At 17.2% G+C, this 22142-nt stretch overlaps 1 protein-coding gene and 5 pseudogenes across 1 annotated transcript, besides 5 other annotated features; 3 read left to right on the forward strand and 3 right to left on the reverse strand.

Annotated features, from left to right (window-relative positions):
- Nucleotides 1-503: 503 nt before the first annotated feature.
- Nucleotides 504-1287, reverse strand: PF3D7_1478200 (annotated as a pseudogene).
- Nucleotides 504-1287: a sequence feature (Plasmodium exported protein, unknown function, pseudogene).
- Nucleotides 1288-1585: 298 nt separating this feature from the next.
- PF3D7_1478300 lies at nucleotides 1586-2161 on the forward strand (annotated as a pseudogene).
- Nucleotides 1586-2161: a sequence feature (Plasmodium exported protein, unknown function, pseudogene).
- A 1711-nt stretch (nucleotides 2162-3872) lies between these two features.
- PF3D7_1478400 lies at nucleotides 3873-5217 on the reverse strand (annotated as a pseudogene).
- Nucleotides 3873-5217: a sequence feature (Plasmodium exported protein, unknown function, pseudogene).
- Nucleotides 5218-9256: 4039 nt separating this feature from the next.
- Nucleotides 9257-10174, forward strand: PF3D7_1478500 (annotated as a pseudogene).
- Nucleotides 9257-10174: a sequence feature (Plasmodium exported protein (PHISTa), unknown function, pseudogene).
- Nucleotides 10175-13223: 3049 nt separating this feature from the next.
- On the forward strand, nucleotides 13224-17120 carry PF3D7_1478600 (EMP1-trafficking protein; the record flags this gene model as incomplete). The annotated part of the gene is made up of 2 exons (XM_001348895.1): nucleotides 13224-13427; nucleotides 13533-17120. The coding sequence occupies 2 exons, from the start codon at nucleotides 13224-13226 to the stop codon at nucleotides 17118-17120; spliced, it is 3792 nt and encodes a 1263-aa protein (XP_001348931.1).
- Nucleotides 17121-19729: 2609 nt separating this feature from the next.
- On the reverse strand, nucleotides 19730-21058 carry PF3D7_1478700 (annotated as a pseudogene).
- Nucleotides 19730-21058: a sequence feature (Plasmodium exported protein, unknown function, pseudogene).
- Nucleotides 21059-22142: the final 1084 nt, after the last annotated feature.

A 22142-nucleotide genomic window follows, 5' to 3' on the forward strand; every position in this document is an offset into this window, starting at 1 on the left:
TGCAAAAATAATTATTCCAAATTATATTAAAAAAATTTATAATTATATTGATTAATTCATAAAAAATTAATCCATTTTATAAAAAAATAATATGATATTAGAAAAATATTGTATATATATAAAGGTAGAACGAATAAAAAAATAAACATCTAATAAAAGTGTGAAAATAACAACAGTCTATTCAATAATATATATATTTTTTTACCTTCTTTTTATTAATATATTTTAACACATAAAAATAATTTGGTGTTCATTTTTTTTTTAAAAAGCCTAATATATCCATTATTAATTTTAATTATCAGTTAACGAGTTAATTCACCAAAAAAAAAAAAAAAAATAATAAGAAGAAGAAAAAATATGAAAAGGAAAACTTTTCATTTTATATAAATAACTATGAATATTTTTGATAATAAATAATATTTGTTACATTAGAAAAAATGTGTATTATTGAATATGAATTTATAAATAACTAATTATAAAAACATAATTAACATATATATATATTAATAATATTCATTTAAGGGTTTTATGTAGAAAAAATCCATTCTGTTTGTTAAATACATATATATCGGTATTGCTGTCACGGGAATAGCAGCAGAAAGTATACATAAATTTGCTTTTATGTCTTCATGTATATTAGATCCTTTATTTTGTGCTGGACTATCTATGGTTTTTTGTATAAAAATATTATCGAATATTTTTAATAATAATAGAGCTCTTTTAAAAAATGATTTCTTCTCCTCATTATATATTTGTTCAGGTTCATCTATATTTTCTTCTATTAGTTGTTCTAGATTATCGTATGTTCTTGTTACCTCTTCTTCTATATCATCATGATCATAATCACCATCCATATGAATATTAAATATATTATTACTGTTATCATTATTGTGATTATTATTTTCTTTAATTTCTTTCTTTCTTTCCCTTGTTATCACTTGTTGTTATAAAATTCTTATTTTGATTTAAATCATCTTTACTTTTTAAATTTAATGGTGTCTTTCTTAATTTTTTTTTATCTTGTGTACTGCTTAAAGAAGATAGTGTTCTATTTATTCTGATATTTATCAAATTATATATTTTATATATTCTTTGTTCAAAAGAATTATTGTACGATATCTAAAAATAAAAATGTATAAATGTTAAAATGAATCTGTGTAAAAAAATTAAACTATATGATAAAAATTTATTTATAATAATGAGTATTTTTATTATTACCTTTTTTACGCAAATACAAAAAAATAAGCACATAAAAAATAATAAACACTTGATAGATATAAGAACCATATTTATACAATATTTGATATATATATATATATATTATACAAATGTATCAATTATATTTAATATAGGTACATTTTATTATATCATATTATATATAGTGCTATCTTTTAAAAAATAGAAATACGATAATTCGATCATGTTAAGAATTTTTTATGATATGAGATATAAAGATTAATATTTAAAGGTATATAATAATTAATATATTTTTCTCTTTCTGTTTTTATAAATGAACATAATAAATAAATATATAAATATATATATATATATATATATATATATATATATATATATATATACAAGTGAAATATATAATAGTTTATTTAATTTAAAAATTAAAAGATCGTTAGCTCAACATTTTAAAAAGAAATCTGTGAAACATATCTTAACAAGAAATGGTGTAACAAAAGAAACAATATTAAATGATAAATTACCAAAGATAAATGATGAAATTGACAGAACATATAATGGACACAAAATGGATGAAAATTTACAGGATAAACAAAAAAGGAATCATGGAGTAAATATAAAATTAATAAATGAATATGAAAAATATCATGTGAAGAATAAATTCTCAAAATCAATTGATTGTATGACAAGATTCAAGAATTGGTTATATAAAAATATATTTAAGAAAAGTAATTTTGGGTCATATGTATCAACATTTACAGGTGTATTTGGAGGTGCTGCAGCTGTTAGCTTGTTTTCTGCCATAAGTGGAGCTTGTATAACTAAATTTAGTGTTACATTGGTTCCGGTATTTGCATGTTTTGGGGGTGCCTTTGCGATTATTATAATATTATTAATATTAGGAACATGGATGCTTGTTACATGGTTATGGCAACACAAAGAAGTATATAATGAAACATGTGGAAAATAATATATATTATATATATATATATATATATATATATATTTGTTAAATATTTTGTATTGTAATTTTCATAAGTGAATAATAAATTAATATATTAAAATAATTTTTTGTGTATTAATATTATATATAACCTATGTGAATTCATATTTTTTAGTTTATATAATACAAAAAGAAAATTTGAAATTTCTTTATGTATTATTTCAATATATATATAAATTTTCTTTTTTTGTTTTCTCTATTATTATATACTCGAGGTTAAAATTGTTATTTTCATTAATAAAATCTATGTTGTGTTATATATTAAGAATATATACATATATATTTAATATGTGTAAATATATATAATAAATATATTGATATGTGTATGTTTTACAATTTTTAAAATAAGAATATTATTATTTTTAGATTAAAAAAAACTCTTTTGTTTTATTATATTAATTAATTTAAAAAAATATATTATAATCTGATTTTATACTTATATAAAAAAATCCTCAAAATGAATAAAATAATGTTATACAATTTAATAAAGCAAAATATATATCATATAATATTGTCTGTAAATTAGGTAAAATTATAATTCACTTAGATTTATTATTATCAATGTAGAGAACAAGAAAAAAAAATCTTTAATATGTATTATTCCTAAATATGTTGTCGTTTCTTTAAATAAAAAAATAAAAGTTCAAAAGAAAATATATGTATTTATTATTAATAATAATAAGTATCAAAATGTACATGACAAAAATAATTTCATTAAAATTAATAAATAAATATTACTAGTATTTTTTGAAAAATATGATACTATTCTTATTATGTTAGTAGTAACGATATTTTTATTAATATAAATATATAAAATTTTAAAAATATATACCTAATTATTAAAAGAAGAAAAAAATAAATGATAACATAATTATATATTAATATAATTTAATATGTTAATCGTCAAATTAGAAAACACTTTTTTGTTCTTATCAAATATTATATTATTAAATCTTTTTACTATATATGAAATGGTTATATAGAATAAGAGTGAAAACTATATAATATTTATTTTGTTAGAAAGAAAATACGTTTCAAAAATGTACACATATATCATAAATAAATAAAATAAGTTGTGATTTTAAAAGGAAATATATATATAATAGTTATATACATTGAAATATAATAAAATATGTATTAATTTTAATATACCTGTTTATATCCTTATATGTGTAAGATAAAAACAAAACGAAGAATATATATATATATATAATAATTTCTTATATTTTATCTACAAACATGAATTATTTAAATAAAAACTGTGAACATAATTATAATTACACATTGCAATATATTTATAAATATTCCTATGGTTGATTTAATACCTTATAATTTAAATATATATATACATATATATATATATAATTTATAGTAACATATTAGGTAGGTATAGTATAATATATCATGTTTAATAAATATACAAAATAATTAATGGCATATATTTATTATATTTAAAATATAAAGTAATAATTCTTATATATAGAATAATGTATATATTATTTACAAAGGAATATCATAAGAAAATATAATATACCAAAAATATTTATATTAAAATTTTTTTATTTTATATAATAATTATGTATTTTGTGATTACTGAAAAAATAAAAATTAATTATATTATCAATGCATTATTTGATATAGAAAAAAAAATTTATATAATAATGAAAAGAAACATATTCTATTTCTTAAATTTTCCTTTATTTTTATTTGGTTTTGATGGTTTTTTATAATTAATCATATCCTTAAAGAAATTATTTATTTTATTTATATATTTATCAAAAAATGTTTGAATAGGAGCAATTACTTTTTGAACATGTTCATTTTCTAAAATACCTGATTTTTTTATTACATAATATAAATACACTAAAAGTATTATAACAAGTATAACAATAATTATTATAGCTACTATTTTTGTGGCAGGATCAGGAGAAGTTGTTGCTGCTGAACATGCTACTTCTAAAAATTCTAATTTTTCCTGACATACCGCAGCTCTTGAAACATTAGAAACAGCATTGACTGAAGAAGCTAGTATTTTGGAACACTGAAATTTAAGGGCAACATATTTAGCAAGAACTGTAGCATATTTAATACAAACAGAAGGAGTTGCTACAATTGAGTGTATTGATTTTCCTATTCCTGCTAATAAACCAAATCCTAATACGTATCCTCCAATTTGGTACTTATGAACTTTTTCTTCCATTATTTCATATAAGGAACTCCATAGTGCGAAAAATGATTTACTTTTTTTTTTTTTTTTTTTTTTAAAAACTTTGGAAGTGATAACTCTACTTCTGGAATATTATTTATAAATTCAATAGTATAGTATATTGTATTAGGTATTAAATATAAAATAAATTGATATATTTTAAACATATTATCTTTCAATTTTGCAACTCTTAATTCTTCCTTTTTATATTCTTCATTTAACTGTTTTAATCGTTCAATATCTGGTTTATACATTAGTCTTTTCAATTCATAATCAATCAATAAATCTTTTTTCCATCTATCTTTTTCTATTTTGTCCTTTACAATTTGATCTTTTAAAGATTTAATTTCTTTAATTTCATTTTTTATATAGTTATTACATAATTTTCTTGTATCCATTATTTCTCTTTCTAAATTTTCAATTTCGTTCTTTATCTCTTTATCCTTTTTATTTTTTTTACATTTTTGTTTTAATACTTTGAGTTTTTTTAATTTTCCTTTGATTATAATATCCTTGATTAGTCGAATTTGTTCAAGGTTTTCTTTTATATAATCAAGTGTTATTACATCTGGAATTGGTACTACTGGTGATATATTTATAGCAACATTTTTTGGAGTAACATTATTAATTCTAGGAATGTTCTGAAAAAGAAAAAAGAAAAACACATTAGTATGTTTTATAACATATGTATTAAATAAAGGTTGAATATTATAAAATATAAATAATTATATATATATTATTTTATTACTGTATGTGATGATATAAATGTATCTAAAAGTAAGGAGAAAAATAATATTTTTAAATATATTAAATGCATATTAATTGTTCTATTAGTTTTTTGTTATATATAGATATTAATATATTTATATATTAAAATAAATGTCTTTATACTTTTTTATGCATTTTGTGTATTTTATTTATTTATTTATTTTTATTTTTTTTTTTCCATAATAATAATAAAAATTATAAGTTTTTTTTTATATATGTGAATAAAATACTTGACACATATATAATTATATGTGAAAAATCAAAAGAATTTATGACATATTAGATATTACATAAATTGAAATTATTAAAGAAAAATATATATAAAATATAAAAATATGTTACGTATATCTTTGTTTTATTATTTATAGTACATAAAAAAATATTGTATACTATTTAAATGTGTAATATAGATATTATAATTAATGTACAAAAAGAAAAAATAGAATGCAATTTAGTTCACAACATATTTGTATTATAATACATAGAACAAAAATATACATTTATATATTTATTATATTATTATAAATCAAAATAGATATTCTTTTATTTTATATATTTATAATACAAAAACTTAAATTATATTCATATGCTTTTAATATATTAATAGAATTATGTAATCTATACAATTATTTGTTTAAATAATATCTCTCATTTATCTGTTATAAGAAATATCCATATGAAATTGTATATATATATATATATATATATATAATATTAATATAATAATAATGTATGTAAAAAAAATTGTATTATTTCATATTTTTGGAAAACTAAAAAAAAAATAATATATAGATTAAGAATTATTTATATAATACTTGACTAATTATATAAATGATATTTATAAAATCCTAAAGAATAATTGAATAATTATTATTATATTTAAAACATATATAAATAGTATATTTAAAAATTTCATATAATAATAATAGTAAATATTAATAAATATTGAGCTAGAAATATAATTTTTAATACATTACATTATTAGATATAACATATTTAGTTGAACAAGAATAATTATTATTTATATATAAGATAAAATATACTTTCTAATTATTTAATAAACCTGAATTGATGTTATATAATATAATACATTCTTATTTAGACGGAAATTATGTTTAATTAAGAGATAGTAATTGTAGTTAGAAAATGTTCTAATAAAATAAATGCTAGTGTAATAAGTACTTCAAAAATATATATATATATATATATATATATATATATATATATATATATTTGCATATGAAATATGTTCTTTATTATTATTATAAAAAAAAAAAAAAAAGTTACTTTTTTATAGAATATATAATTAAAGGAATTATATAAAAATATATAATATATATAAACATCATATTTATTTATATATAAAGAATTGAAATGTTAATAAATATATAGATAATGTTCTAACTGATATATATATATATATATATATATATTGATTTATCATAAATGAATAATTAAAATTTCTTTCTTTTTTTTTTTTCTTTAAATGAACAGTATGTGTGTATATTTTATATATATATGTTGATTCATATATTTTAATTAAATAACATATTACTAATTAAAATAAATAATAAACACAACAAAAGGATTGAAACTTTAAAGAGCATATAAATAAGGAAAACTTTTGTATATATTGAAGAAAATGAAGTATTATATTATTATTATAAATGAGATTATTAATATTAGATCAAATATGTTATTTCTTACAGAATATAAAATAACATAAAGGTATATAATTCAATATTATATTGGATATATATTAATTTTAAATGCTTTGTTCTTTTTTTTTAAAATATATATTTAATGCATTTTGTTTGTATAAATAAAAGAAGAAATATATTTTTACATCAATATATATATATATATTATATAAATTAAAAAAATTATTATATATATGTAAAACATTATTTTCGTTTCCCCAAGTGTTTTTTAATACATACATTATATTAAATCATGAAATGTATTTGTTTATTTCTATTTATACATTAATTTTTGTATGTATTGCTAAAACACTACCTTTATTGCATAAAAATAAATTCTATATTCATATTATTTAATGATGGTAGAAATGATAGTATGTCGTTTATAATATTCTATATAACATTTTATAATATATATATATAAGAAATATTATGTAATTATATCTATATATGAATATATGACCCTTCAAATTTTTTAATTTTTACTTAATCTAAATAAACATAATAATACCTATGTAAATGATAATGGTATTAAAAATTGTTTAAAAGAATAATCTACAACATTTTTGTGTCTTCGTAGTATATTCATAATCTGTCTGACCTGGAAAATTCTCCAGATTCATATATTCTTCAACATTATATTTGTTATAAAGAGTTCTATATATTTCAAAATATTTAAGGGAACTAGAAGGTGTTTTTGATTTTGCTACATTTTCGTTAAAATGTATTTATCTATAATATATTCCTATATTTTGTTTTTGATATTTTAGCTTTTCGATTAAATCTGATACTTTTTGTTTTGCTTTTGATGTATTTTTTTTTTATTCTTATTTTTATATTCATTTAATTGATTCCTTTCATATTTATGATTTTATATATGTTCATATTATAATTGTGCGAACGATCTAAAATTTATTTGTTCTAATATTTTGACTTTATGGTTCTAATTATTATATAATCTATTAGAGTCATTCTATGAAAAAAATAAATAAAATTGTATTAATTATATATTTTATATTATAAATGAATATGAAAAGAACTAAAAGACTGAAATGGATTATAACAAAAGATTTATATATATTATATATATATATATATTTGTTTGTGTAAACTATAAAGGAAAACGTTATTTTAAAAAATTATAAATATACATATATTATTATTTTTATTATTTTTTTTTTTTTTTAGTTATAACAAAGAATAATATAATTTTATAAATTTTGTGTAAATTATATATCATTGTAAAATTATGTGTTTAAATTCTTATTAAAATTTTATTCATGGTGTTCGTACTGTAATATATAATACGTGTAAATTATTTAATATATATATATATATAGTTTTTTAAGTGATTTAATTGTGTTGTACATATTTATAAATAAAATACCTATAAAATAACAATTAATATAAAAACTTAATACATTATAATTAGAAAACAACATAGATATAAAAAAATGAATACTCTTATAATATATTGCTTAAAGAAAAAATTATATTTTGTTCATAGAATTATTTCAAATTTTATATATTTGTGAATTACGTATTTTAATATGTAGTTGCAAATCTACTATAGAACTGGGTGTTGAAAAATTAAAAAAAAAGTGAATTTATAAGAGAGTACAATACAGTTAGTTTTTGTAAAATGTAGTTTTTATGTTATCATTTAATTATATTATATATTGATTATATAATCAAAAAAATTTTATAATATATATTTTTATATATTATGTAAGGTATTTTTGGAAATTTTTTGATTTATAATACGTTCAATTATATTTGTATGTGTTACTTGTTTTGTGGCTTTTCATTGAAATGATATATTTATCCATTATAAGACTATTATAATTGTGTATTCATTTATTTTGATTTAAAATAATGTGTATAATTGTGTAAAATTAAATAATATGTATATATAAATATATATGTACATTAAAATTGTGGTTATATATATTAAATATTGTGTAGAAAATAATTTATTTAATTTAATTAAATTGTTATAAGAAAGATTTCATGACTTTAAAATAATTATTACTTTTTATGTTAATATAATGAAGACCATTATAAAATATAAAAAAAAAATATATATATATTTATCATTATATTATTATCATTTATTAATATATATATAATGTATTTATATGAGTCTAAAATATAGAAATAATAAATATATATTACAAATTATACAATAAAATAATTTATTATATCACATAATGCATTAAATGAAACGTATAAGAAGTATTCATATAAATTACATTAATTATAATACATTTTATAAATATATAATATTCTTTGTTAAAATATAAAATAATAATAGTAATAATTAATACGATTAAGATTAAATATCATTGTGTAGAATATTATAATGCAGAAAGTGATATTAAAAATACAATGAAATTTTTTTCTGTTATGCAAATATTTTTAAATTTGTTAACAATTAGTGGGATTTTATTATTAGTACTACTACTAAATGAATGTTAATAAATATGAATCTTCATATAATATATATATATATATATATATATATATATATGATGCCCATTTATATTTTTATATTAATTATTTTATTTTATCTTCAGAATATAATAATATGTGACAAAAGTGAAACAATGTATTCAGGAGTTTATCATATATATATATATAGAAGAAATTTGTCTGAGTCAAAAAGTGTAAAGAATAAAGGATTAAGAAATAAAAGTGAGAAAAATAAATTAAAAAATGGAGTCGATGAAAAAAATGATAGTACTCCTCTTAGTTAAGTATGTGCTAATAGTGAAAATGCTGTAAAATATAATGACGTAGGAACTATGGGAAAATGAAATAATATAAATTATAATGATTTATCAAAACAACTAATACTGGAAGAATTACATAATGTATTAGATAATATAAAAAAATCGTCTATCTGATTCAGATCTTTATAACATATGGTCACCTGCTTTGGGTATAGCTAAAAACGCATTTGATGAGATGATAAAAGATTTATGGCTTTATATAGAAGATTATTTAAATAAATATGAATATCAACGTTATCATCATATTATGTGTAGGAGACCTGTATGTGTAAGAATTAAATACCGTACATTGTATAAATCAAAAGATGATATTGGTGTTGCACTATCATCTACAGATATGCAACATACTCTTAATTTTTATAGTTTGGTTAAAAATGGAGAATCAATTGATGAAATGAAAAAATTTATTTATTCATATATAAAGTGTTATGATACATTACAAAATGATTTATTTAATGAACATAGGAAAATATGTACAGGAAGGGTGAGGAATTCCAAAGGATTAGATATGTAAATAAAATTTTATATGAAACAACATATACACATATATATATATATATATATATATATTTATGGAACAGATAAGAATAATGTTTTAATATAGATTTTTCTATGGATAGTAATTTATAAAAACTAAATGAATTATTTTTTATTTTATTACTATAACAAATGTTTCTTAAAAAATATTAAAATTTTATATCTTACATCAAAATATGTTTCTTTCAAATGAACATTTTATGAATTACTAGTATTTTTTGAATATTTATAATAATAAAATTATATTGGTGTTAATATAAAAACATGGTAACTTTTATTTTTATTTTTATTTTTTGTTTATATAATAATATTATATGGTAAATTGTTTTGTTTAATTAAAAATATTACGAATTATTAATCTTCATTTTTATCATGATTTTTTTCTTTTCTATATATGTCTTATACTTTTAAAGCCACATATATTAATATATTCATTTTTAAAAGATAATATTATGAATATATATATATATATATATGAGAAATAGTATTCTACTTAAAATTTTTAAATGATAATTATTAAGGGTACATAAAAATATATCTATAAAATATATATATATATATATATATATATAATATTATATTTCAAAATATGAGATTATAAATTTATTTTTAAATATTCATTTAACAAAATGGACGAATATATTATTAATATAAATGTATAATATATAATATATATAATAGTACTAAATATGGAAAATAAAAAAATAATTATTATGTAAAAATATATACATATATATTAATGTACAATGTTTTTAAATTATAAAAATAAAAAATATATTTTCAGTTAAGAATTAATATTAAAAAGTTATATGTTATAAATTACACTTATATAAAAAAATATATATAATAAAGAAAATAAAAAAATAAAATAAATTTTATTCTTAATAAAATAAACATTTTTTTTTTTTTTTATGTAAATTATGTATATTAAAAGGATCTAGTTCCTTATGGTATATTCTATATAAGGTTATATTTTTTTTTTTAATATTTATTTGAATTTGATAATATGGAAGTTAATATTTTAAATGGAAAATAAATATAATTATTCATTTATATTCTATTTGTTTAAATTTCCATATTTAATATTATTTTATGGATTGTTCATATTTATTAATTGATCCTTATTTGACATATATAAAATATATATTTATATTTATAATTAATATATAATTTTTTTTTTTTTATCATAATATTAATAAGAAACCTAATAAATAAGAAAAAAATATAAATTATTTTGAAATAATAATAATAATATATTTTTTTAATTAATAAATATAAAATTAAAATGAATATAATAAATATAATAAATAATATATTTATTTATATGATTATGTAATATCTTTAATTCTTTTATTTTTTATTTAAATATTTGTATGTAATATATTTCATGTACTTTTCATGCGAAAAAGAAGAAAATAATAAAATTAAAAAAAAAAAATATATATATATATATATATATATTATACTAAATGTAAAATATTACTTATGTATATAATATGTAATATATAATTATTTATTAAAAAGATAATTTAATTTTTCCATATATTTTATATTTTATTATATTTTCAATATTTTTGTGTATTAATTTTTTATTTATTTTAATTTCCATTTTAATTATTATTTATTTCTACTATATATATTAAAAAAATTTTGCGTATATTTTTATTACATATTATTATGTATAAATTAATATATTTAAATAATTTTTTATTATAATTTTTATTTACCTAAATGTATTCTATGTATCCAATATTTCATTAATTTACATTTTTTTAATGTAATAATATTTTTAATATTATTAATTTTATATATAAATATATGATTAAGATATATATTATTATTAATATATTTTTTTTTTCTTCAGTTAATAATTATATTCAATATTAATTATTCTGTTTATTAATTATTATCCTTTTTTGAGGTAATTATTTTTGTCGAATTTTATTTTTTCTGTATTGTCATCTAAACAAATGTTATAATTTATATATATTTTTTATTATTATAATAATGGCTAAGTAGAACTATTTATTATTTTATTTTTTTTTAATTTTATAATCTCATATTATTAAAAGAAATAAATTTAAATATATGTATTTAATAATACATATTTTATATTATATATATATATATTTGTGGTTATATTTTTCTATGTTTAATTTAAATATATATTTATATATATTATATATTTTTCCTTTTTTTTTTTTTTCTTTCATTCTTTTTATATTTATATTATATTATTATTAAAAATATATATATTAATATTTATTTAGGAATTATAATTAAAAAAAAAAAAATTTGTAATCTTTTATATTATTTTTTTTTATTCTTATTATATATAAAGATACATAAATAAATAAATAAATATATATATATATATATATATAAATATGTATATATATAAATTAAATTAAAGAAAAAAAAAAAAAAAATTAAAAGAAACAAATTTATGTATAATAATATAATTCTTTCAATGATTCTTTTTTTTTAATTTTAAGTGTTTCTATAATAATATATTATATGCATGTGTATAATTTGATATAAAGTTAATGCTTTCTACATAATATTTAAATATATATATATATATACATATTTTACCATAAGCATTGTTATGATTATTCTATATTTTTATATTTATATATAAACCGTTTTATATGTTTTGTGTTTTGTTTTTTACTTTTGTATGTTTTCCATATATAGAACGTACAAAGATCTTTGTTACTATTATATATATTATATTATAAATACATTATTTTTAACATTTATTTGTCAATAATAAATCTTTTAATTTTTTTTTTCTTATTTTATGTTTTTATGGTTTATTCTTCTGTAATTATCACGTACATATAATAATTAAAATATATATTTTTTATTATATATTATATTAATTTTTATTGCAAAAAAGAAAAAAAAAATGTGTGATGATATAAATATATAAATAATATATTTTTTAATTAAAAATTGTATTTGTTGTAATTGTTTTTTTTTTTTTTTTTTTATATGTTTACCTAATTAGTATAACATTCAAAATGTCTAAGTTAAAATGTGATAAACTTCATAGAATTAATAATAATAATGAAAATATTGGAAAAATGAATAGTTCTGTGTCTATTATATATTCTACAATAAGAAAGAATATACATTATATGAAGGAAGGAACAAAATTGTATTATTCCTTAGTAAAAATATTATTAATTACGTTTTTTATTTGTATATTTACAAGATTGAATCATGTAAGTTTAATTTGAAGATATACATATTTAATATTACATTAAATTGGTTTATATATATATATATATATATATATATACATATATTTGTGCGTTTATTTTTTTTAGGGTCAGTTTTATGAGAAATGGAAAAATAAGCCTAACATAAAAAGCATATGTGGTAGAAGACTTCATAGATCCTTGTATGAATTCCAAATAAGTAATAATTCAAAATCTTTTAATAATGTTTATGGAAATAATCAAAATATACAAATTGATAATTATAATAATGTGATAGATTATTTGGATGATTATTCCCAAAATGATGTTTTAAATAACTCCAAATCAATGATTACAAATAATGAAATAATAAATACAAAATGCAATGCCCTATTAAGAAAACAAAGAGTTCTATATGAAGAAAAAGGAGATGTTGTTTTAACAAGTGAAGGTGCTTCAGAAACATTAGGAGATATTCGTAATAAATTAAAAACACGATCAGAAACAACTAATGGAAATATATATGAAAGTGGGCTGTATGGACCAATGAAAGGAAAAATAGATAATTTAAGTAACAAACCAACAGATCTTAGAAGAACTAATAATACAGATTATGGAACAAAAATAAGAACTCCTCATATGAATGTAAATGATAATATAAAAAGTAATATAAGGGAACCTGAGCCAAGGACTAAAATTGTTAATTTAAAAAATTCTGGCGTAAGTAAATCACGTGTAGTTGAATATGAAGTAGTTCCTAAAATAGTTACAACTAAAGATGAGGGAAATAGAAAAATTAACAGAGTTGAATATGAAATAAGAGCAAAATATGATACTACAAGAAAAAATGAGGAAAGTACTAATGATACAACAACAAATGATACATCATCTAATATGGAAACAAAAAATGAACCAGCAATGAAAAATCCAAATGTTACAAATGATATGACGAAACCAAAAACGGATACTACACAACAAATTAGATTAAATAGTAAAAGTAATAATATGAACGGTGTCAAATCAAACGTTACTACTTCTAAAGAAACGCCATTGGAAAAACCAAGTAATACTGTTGAAAACAAGGAGGGAAAGAATCCATTTATAGATAATGATCTATCAGATAAAAAAAGTAACATGCAAGATAATAATAAAGGATTAAAAGTTACAACTAATAAAACTAATCTTAAAAATAAATTAGGAAATAATACAAAACAAATAAAACAAGGTGCTAATCCATTTATAGAAAATGATGTATCAGATAAGAAAGATAACTTGCAAGATAGTAATAAAGGATTAAACGTTACAACTAATAAAACTAATGATAAAACTAAATTAGAAGATAATACAAAACAAATAAAAAAAGGTACTAATCCATTTATGGATGAAGATGAATTAGAAGAGCTACTTAGACTTGAAAGAGAAGAAAAGATTAAAAACGAGAAAAAAAAAAATGAAGATGATAATCAAAATAAAAAAAGTAACATGCAAGATAATAATAAAGGATTAAAAGTTACAACTAATAAAACTAATCTTAAAAATAAATTAGGAAATAATACAAAACAAATAAAACAAGGTGCTAATCCATTTATAGAAAATGATGTATCAGATAAGAAAGATAACTTGCAAGATAGTAATAAAGGATTAAACGTTACAACTAATAAAACTAATGATAAAACTAAATTAGAAGATAATACAAAACAAATAAAAAAAGGTACTAATCCATTTATGGATGAAGATGAATTAGAAGAGCTACTTAGACTTGAAAGAGAAGAAAAGATTAAAAACGAGAAAAAAAAAAATGAAGATGATAATCAAAATAAAAAAAGTAATCCAAGTAGCCAAAATAAAACAAATAGTCAAAATAAGCAGAATAGCCAAGATAAAACAAATAAACAAAGTAAATTAGATACACAAAATGGAAAAAATGAAAAAAATGAAAAAAGTATTCCAAACAAATTAGATAGTCAAAATGGAAAAAATGAAAAAAATGAAAAAAGTATTCCAAATAAATTAGATAGTCAAAATGGAAAAAATGAAAAAAATGAAAAAAGTATTCCAAATAAATTAGATAGTCAAAATGGAAAAAATGAAAAAAATGAAAAAAGTATTCCAAATAAATTAGATAGTCAAAATGGAAAAAATGAAAAAAATGAAAAAAGTATTCCAAATAAATTAGATAGTCAAAATGGAAAAAATGAAAAAAATGAAAAAAGTATTCCAAATAAATTAGATAGTCAAAATGGAAAAAATGAAAAAAATATTCCAAATAAATTAGATAGTCAAAATGTACCAAATAAACAAAATATTCCAAATAAATTAGATAGTCAAAATGTAAAAAATGAAAAAGATACTCCTAATAAATTAGATAATGAGAACAAAGAAAATACACAAAGCAATAAAAACTTAAATGCGAAAAAAAGTGATATTGGAACAAATGGTAAATCAAACATAGAGACATCTCAAGATAAACAATTAACTACAAAAAACAATGATGAAAATAAGAATACTGTAAAGAATTCAAAGTTTAAAGACGCTTTATTAGAAGTAACCAAAGATATTGAACATGGAATTAGTTCAGATATGCTTAATAAAAATCAAAAAGGAAAACAATTAAAAAGTGAATCTTTAAAAAAAAATGAATTAGAAAATAAAAATACAAAAAATATGGATGGTAATAAAAATGAATTCGAAAAAGGGTATGATCTAAAAACAGAATGCAAAAGAGATTTTAATATATCACAAGAAAGTGGTTTAGATTATAAGGATGAATATGATGGAGAGTTTAATAAAGAGTATGATAGTTATTCTGATACAGGTTCCACAACTATGGAATACGATGAATATTATAATGAAACTTACAATTCAGATGAATATGATGATAATTATGTAGGAAATCCAATGAAATTATTTACCAGTGATATCATGAATAATTATGGAAATATTAAAAGTGGATTAAAACATAATACAAATAAAATTGCAAAGACTGTATTAAAAGGTATAGATGATGAAGAGTCATCTAATAAAGGAAAGAATGAAAATAAGAAAAAAAAAAAAAAAGATAAAATTGTAATTGATAAGGATGATACATCTGATAATGTTTCTTTGAATTCAACGGATCCAGAATTATATTATAATAATGATGATTATTATGGAAATGGTAATAATTATGAAAATGGTAGTTATTATGATAGTGATACGTACAGCAATATTGATGATTCTGAGAGTGGTGATGATAATCCTATTACAGTTCTTGCGTCAGAAATAGTTGATGCATGTGGAAATATAAAAGGGGGGGCTTTAAAAGTTAAAGATCTAATTACTGAAGGAGGACCACAACTTTTAGATCTGACAGCAAATGTTGTGGGGACCAAGACAAAAGATGGACTAAACAAAGTAAAAGATATTGTTAGTAAGAAATGTGGTATTGATGTAGAATCTGATATCGATATAGAGACTGAAACGAACCCATTGAAATGGCATCAAGTTGTAAGAAACAAATATAGAAAATTGCATTTTGGATGGAAGTTGTTTGTAAATATTAGCCCCCCAGCTGCATTAGCAATTATAGGAACTGCAGTTGCTATAATTCCTAGTGGCGCCTCATTTTGCGCAATACCATTTGCGCTTATGGCAGGAATTCTTTTTTTTCAAGTTTATAGATTAACAAAAAAACATTATTATAATAGGAAAAAAACAGTTACTAAAAAGATATTATAGGTATAATGTAATTTAATATATCTATAATATTAATAGAATAATGAAATAAGTGTATATTATATATAGATAGCTTTAATTAATTTTAAGTTATTATATATTTTTTTTTTTTTCTGTTCTATTATTAAATATATATATAATATTAATAACTAACATAAATGTATATTTTAAAATCATTTTTGTTAATATTATATGTGAGAAAAATATATTAGATATATATATTTGCAAACATATAAGGTTTTAAATATTATTTTATATTTTTTTTAATGTAAAAAAATATATATATATTTTATTTTATATTTATAAATATACTTTCAATTCGATTAGATTGCAAAATATACATATATATATAATTCAATTTATAGTTAAACAAAATGTTTTTTTTTCCTATATATTAACTTTGGACTTATATATGTTATTATTTTGTAATATTATTATCAATTATATTTTTTAACATTTAATTATTTTATATAAAATGTATTCTAATTATTCTTAAATTAAATATTTAAGGTTCTTAATACATTTATAAATTATCTATGGAACAAAAATCTTCTTTTTTGTTATTTATTTAGTATTATAAATTCATATATATTTTAATACATAGAGTATGTCTATACCTGTTCATCTTAGTAGAAGAAGAAAAGAAAGTATACATAATGTAATTTAAATTAAATCCTTTGTAAATGCTTTTATGAATTTTTTATTTTCTTAAATATTATAAATGAAAATATATTCTAAATATTCATTTATTAAAAAGACTTAATAAAACATTAATTAAAAATTACATAAAATATAAAAAATTTAATTTAAGTAATATTTATGATACATAACTATTTTAAAATATTTTTGATTATGTCATTCATATAAAACATATTAATTTATAAATAAATCATTAAGGGAATCATATTTTCTTTTTACATTTTATTGTTTTTGGTTATTTATGTTGTCAAGAATTTTAAGTTAGAAAAAGAAAATTAGACAGATAAATTGAAAATGGATAATGACAAAATTTAATGCTATAATTATCAATATATTTATTTAAATATATGTAATACGCACACTTAATATTTTGAGTGCTACACAAAATTATAAATTTATTATAATATATATTTTAATAAAATAATTTTTAAATGTAATATTTAAAATGTATATTTGTGTGTGAAATTAAACATATATTTTTATTTATATAAATAATTATGTAATAATTTGCGTATTAAAATAAGAAAAGAACATATTTAATCTATATGAGTAACAAATATCCCATATATATTAAAAAAAATAAATAGTTATTATTGTTATGTTTATAAAAAAATTATTATATAATAAAATATATATAAGATACATTTATATTTTTTTGCTCCTTCAAAAAATTTGCATTATATAAATGAGATAAAAATATATTTTATATTATATTTTAAAAAATAGAATTAAAATATACGTTATTTATGCTATTATATTATTTTTTTATGTAAAACTATTTTATGTTACATTATATAAATATAAATTATTTCCTTATTAAATATATACTTATTGATATTGTCTTATAATTTTAATTTTATAACTTTTTTATTTTGGCTATTTATTTTGTACAAATAAAAAGTAATACAAAATATCTTAATACATATATATTATTTTTAAAAGAATTATTATTATTATAAGTTTATAGAAAAAAAATATCTTTTCAATATTTTAGAGTATCAATAAATAACAAAAAAAGGCAAGAATTATGATTACTAGAATAGTACCAAATTCAATAAAGCAATATAATGTCTTATAATAATTTAATTTTTTTGATGGGAACTACTTATTAAAAGTTCATACCTATGAAATTGTTTTTATCAATATATTAATCTGTATTTATTTCATTAATATGACATTCACTCGTTTTGTAAGAGTTCGTTTTACTCATTGTTAATTTTGTCTTCAATTTTGTTCTAAGACCTTATTAAAATTTTTTTTTTATACTTTTACTATTTCATTTTATTTACAATTTTCTCGCATTGTTCTTTTCTATATATTTTTCTGTTTTTATTTATAATGTTCATTACATATTCCTTTACGTTTGATTAATATAAGCATTCAAATTTATTAATTATTTATTTATATATGATTTTTCACATAAAAATATAATTTTGCAATTTTTGTTTTTGATTTGTCAGACTTATTTTAAAATTTTTTTCTATGTTTACATTTGAATTGAATTGGACAATTGTTTATTGTACTTAAATTTTATGTTCTTTCTGCTTATTTCTTCTTACAATTTCTATTTTATTTTATGAATTATATAATAAAGGGTTATATATGCATTTTTAAGTAATGTTAATAAAAAAATATATTAAATATTAAATTTTAAAATGATGTTTTAATTGAATGAATTATGAATGTATTTTTTAAGCAAATGATAATATTAAATATGACAAATAAATTTTAAATTTAACTTATAAAACATAGGAATATATATACAGCAAATTAATTTAAATATATACAAAGTAAGAAATATAAATTTATGAATTAAAGGAATGATATTGTTTTTTCACTTAAAAACTATATATTGTAATAATATATAATGAATAATATATTTATATATATATATATATATATATAGTAATAATTTATATAACATATATTAATTGCTTCGATAAATAAAAATCATTCAATCCTGATATTGTCCTACTTACATATTTAGAATTTATTATTTTTTGGACATAGGGAATTATTTTTTGAACATATTTATTCTCCAAAATTGATTCTTTATTTTCAACTAAGAAACATATTAAACCTATTAAGGCTATAACACATACAATAATTATTATAAGAGCTACAACTATTGAAGAAACCTCAACGGAAACTGTAGAAGAAGCGCACGCAGCAGCTTTTGCAAAAGCATTAGAATATGCTGCAACTTTCATAGAGTTAGCTAGAGGTGAAAGAGCTAAAGTTTTAGCATTGTAAGTTAACGATATCTTAGATGTAACACACGAAATAACTTTAGCATTGGCTACTGCACATGCAGTACATGTTGAATATATAGAATGTATTGATTTTCCTATTGCTTCTAACAAACCCATAACAATTGTATAACCTCCAATATTATATTTATGTACTTTTTCTTCGAGTAATTCATAAAAGGCGCTCCATAACTCAAAAAATGATTTTCTTTGATGTTTCTTTTTTTTCTTCTTAACTACAAAAAAAAGAAAAAATTATGAAATATTAAAGGAATTTATAAAATATAAAAAAAAAAAAATTGTATTTTTTTTTATTATTTATTAATTTTTATATACTACCTTTATGCTTTTGTAATTTTCGATTCTCTAATTGTTCATTTGAATATTTATCATATAGCTGTTGTAGTTCTTTCTTTTTTGCTTCATAGAAAAGTCTGTTCAATTCATAGTCAATCAATTTATTTTTCTTCCATTGATATTTTTCTATTTTGTCTTTTACAATTTCATCTTTTATTAATGAGATTTCTTTTAATTCATTTGTTATATAATCATCACATAATATTTTGGTATCCAATGTTTCTCTTTCTAAATTTTCAATATCTTTTTTTAGATTTTGATCGTTTTTACTTTTGTTTTTCTTTTTTAAAAATTTGATTTTCTTTAATTTGTCCTTGATTATTTCATCTTTTATTAGTTGAATTTGTTTTAATTTTTTCTCTTATATATTCTAAAGTAATCACGTCTGGTATTGTATCTACTGGAGTTTTATGAATTATCGCATTTTTGGAATTATTATTATGAGTTCTTGGAATATTCTAAAATAAGAGAATAAAAGAAAAAGAAATAAAAAGCATTGGAATGATTTATAAAATATATATTATAATAAAATTTAAATATTGTAATATATATATATTATTTTATTAAGGCATGTGATGATATGAATGTATCTAAAAAGAGAGCGAAAAATAATATGTTAAAATAAATAATGTTCATAATATTTTTATTATTAGAATTGTATATGTTTAATATTTTTTATTTATAATTATATAATTAAAAAATAATTTATTTATATACTTTATGTGAATATATATTTTTTGTGTATAAAAGTAATGTAGTACTTATATATTTTTATTTTGTAGCTATGTGTGTGTATTTATATTTGAATTATATAAGGAAGAAAAACAAATAAATAGATGTATGTATTTATGTTTGTTAATTATTTATTTGTATATAGATACAGATATTACAAAATAAAATACACAATAAATATATATATATATATATATATATATCAGATATTTTACATAATATATATTAATAATAATTTAGCTCATCATATATGACGTAATGAAATTTTTAATAATCATAAAAATACAATTAATGTTATTTCTTATGACACATATTAAGACGTAATATATTTCTTTCTATTTAATATGATTATTTTTTATATAATATGTGTTATGATTTCTTTTTATAATAATTATATATATATTAGATTATATAAAAGAGAAAAATCTGAGTATATATGTATATATGTTTAATACTATAAGGCTATTTTATTATAGGTGATTATACGAAACAATATCTCCTATTTAACTATTGTAATAAAATAACATATATTTAAAAAATATTAAGTAAATTATTATTATTATTATTTTTTAATAAATAAAAAAGCAAACTATTAATATGAAATAATTTGTATTATTATAAAAGATAGTTTATGAATATATTTAAGAAGAAACATAGATTATTTTATATTAATTATACTATTAGATTCACTGTTATATATATTTGATATGAAAATTATAGTAAATTTTTTATAATGAAAATAATTAATTATTAGAAATATATATAGTATTTGAGTTAAATATTAAAACAACATTATTTCATATTATATTCTTATTGTTATTTAAATTATTAGAAAGAGTGTAATAAAATATAGGTTTATCTTAATATAAATAAAATATACATTGCATGATAAAAGAATATAAAAGAAATTTTAATGAATTCATCTTATATTAAACATTATATAAAATGAGAATAATATTAATAATAAAAAAATTGTTAAATACATATA

The sequence above is a fragment of the Plasmodium falciparum genome (genome assembly GCF_000002765.6).
Source record: "Plasmodium falciparum 3D7 genome assembly, chromosome: 14".
Lineage (NCBI taxonomy): Eukaryota > Apicomplexa > Aconoidasida > Haemosporida > Plasmodiidae > Plasmodium > Plasmodium falciparum.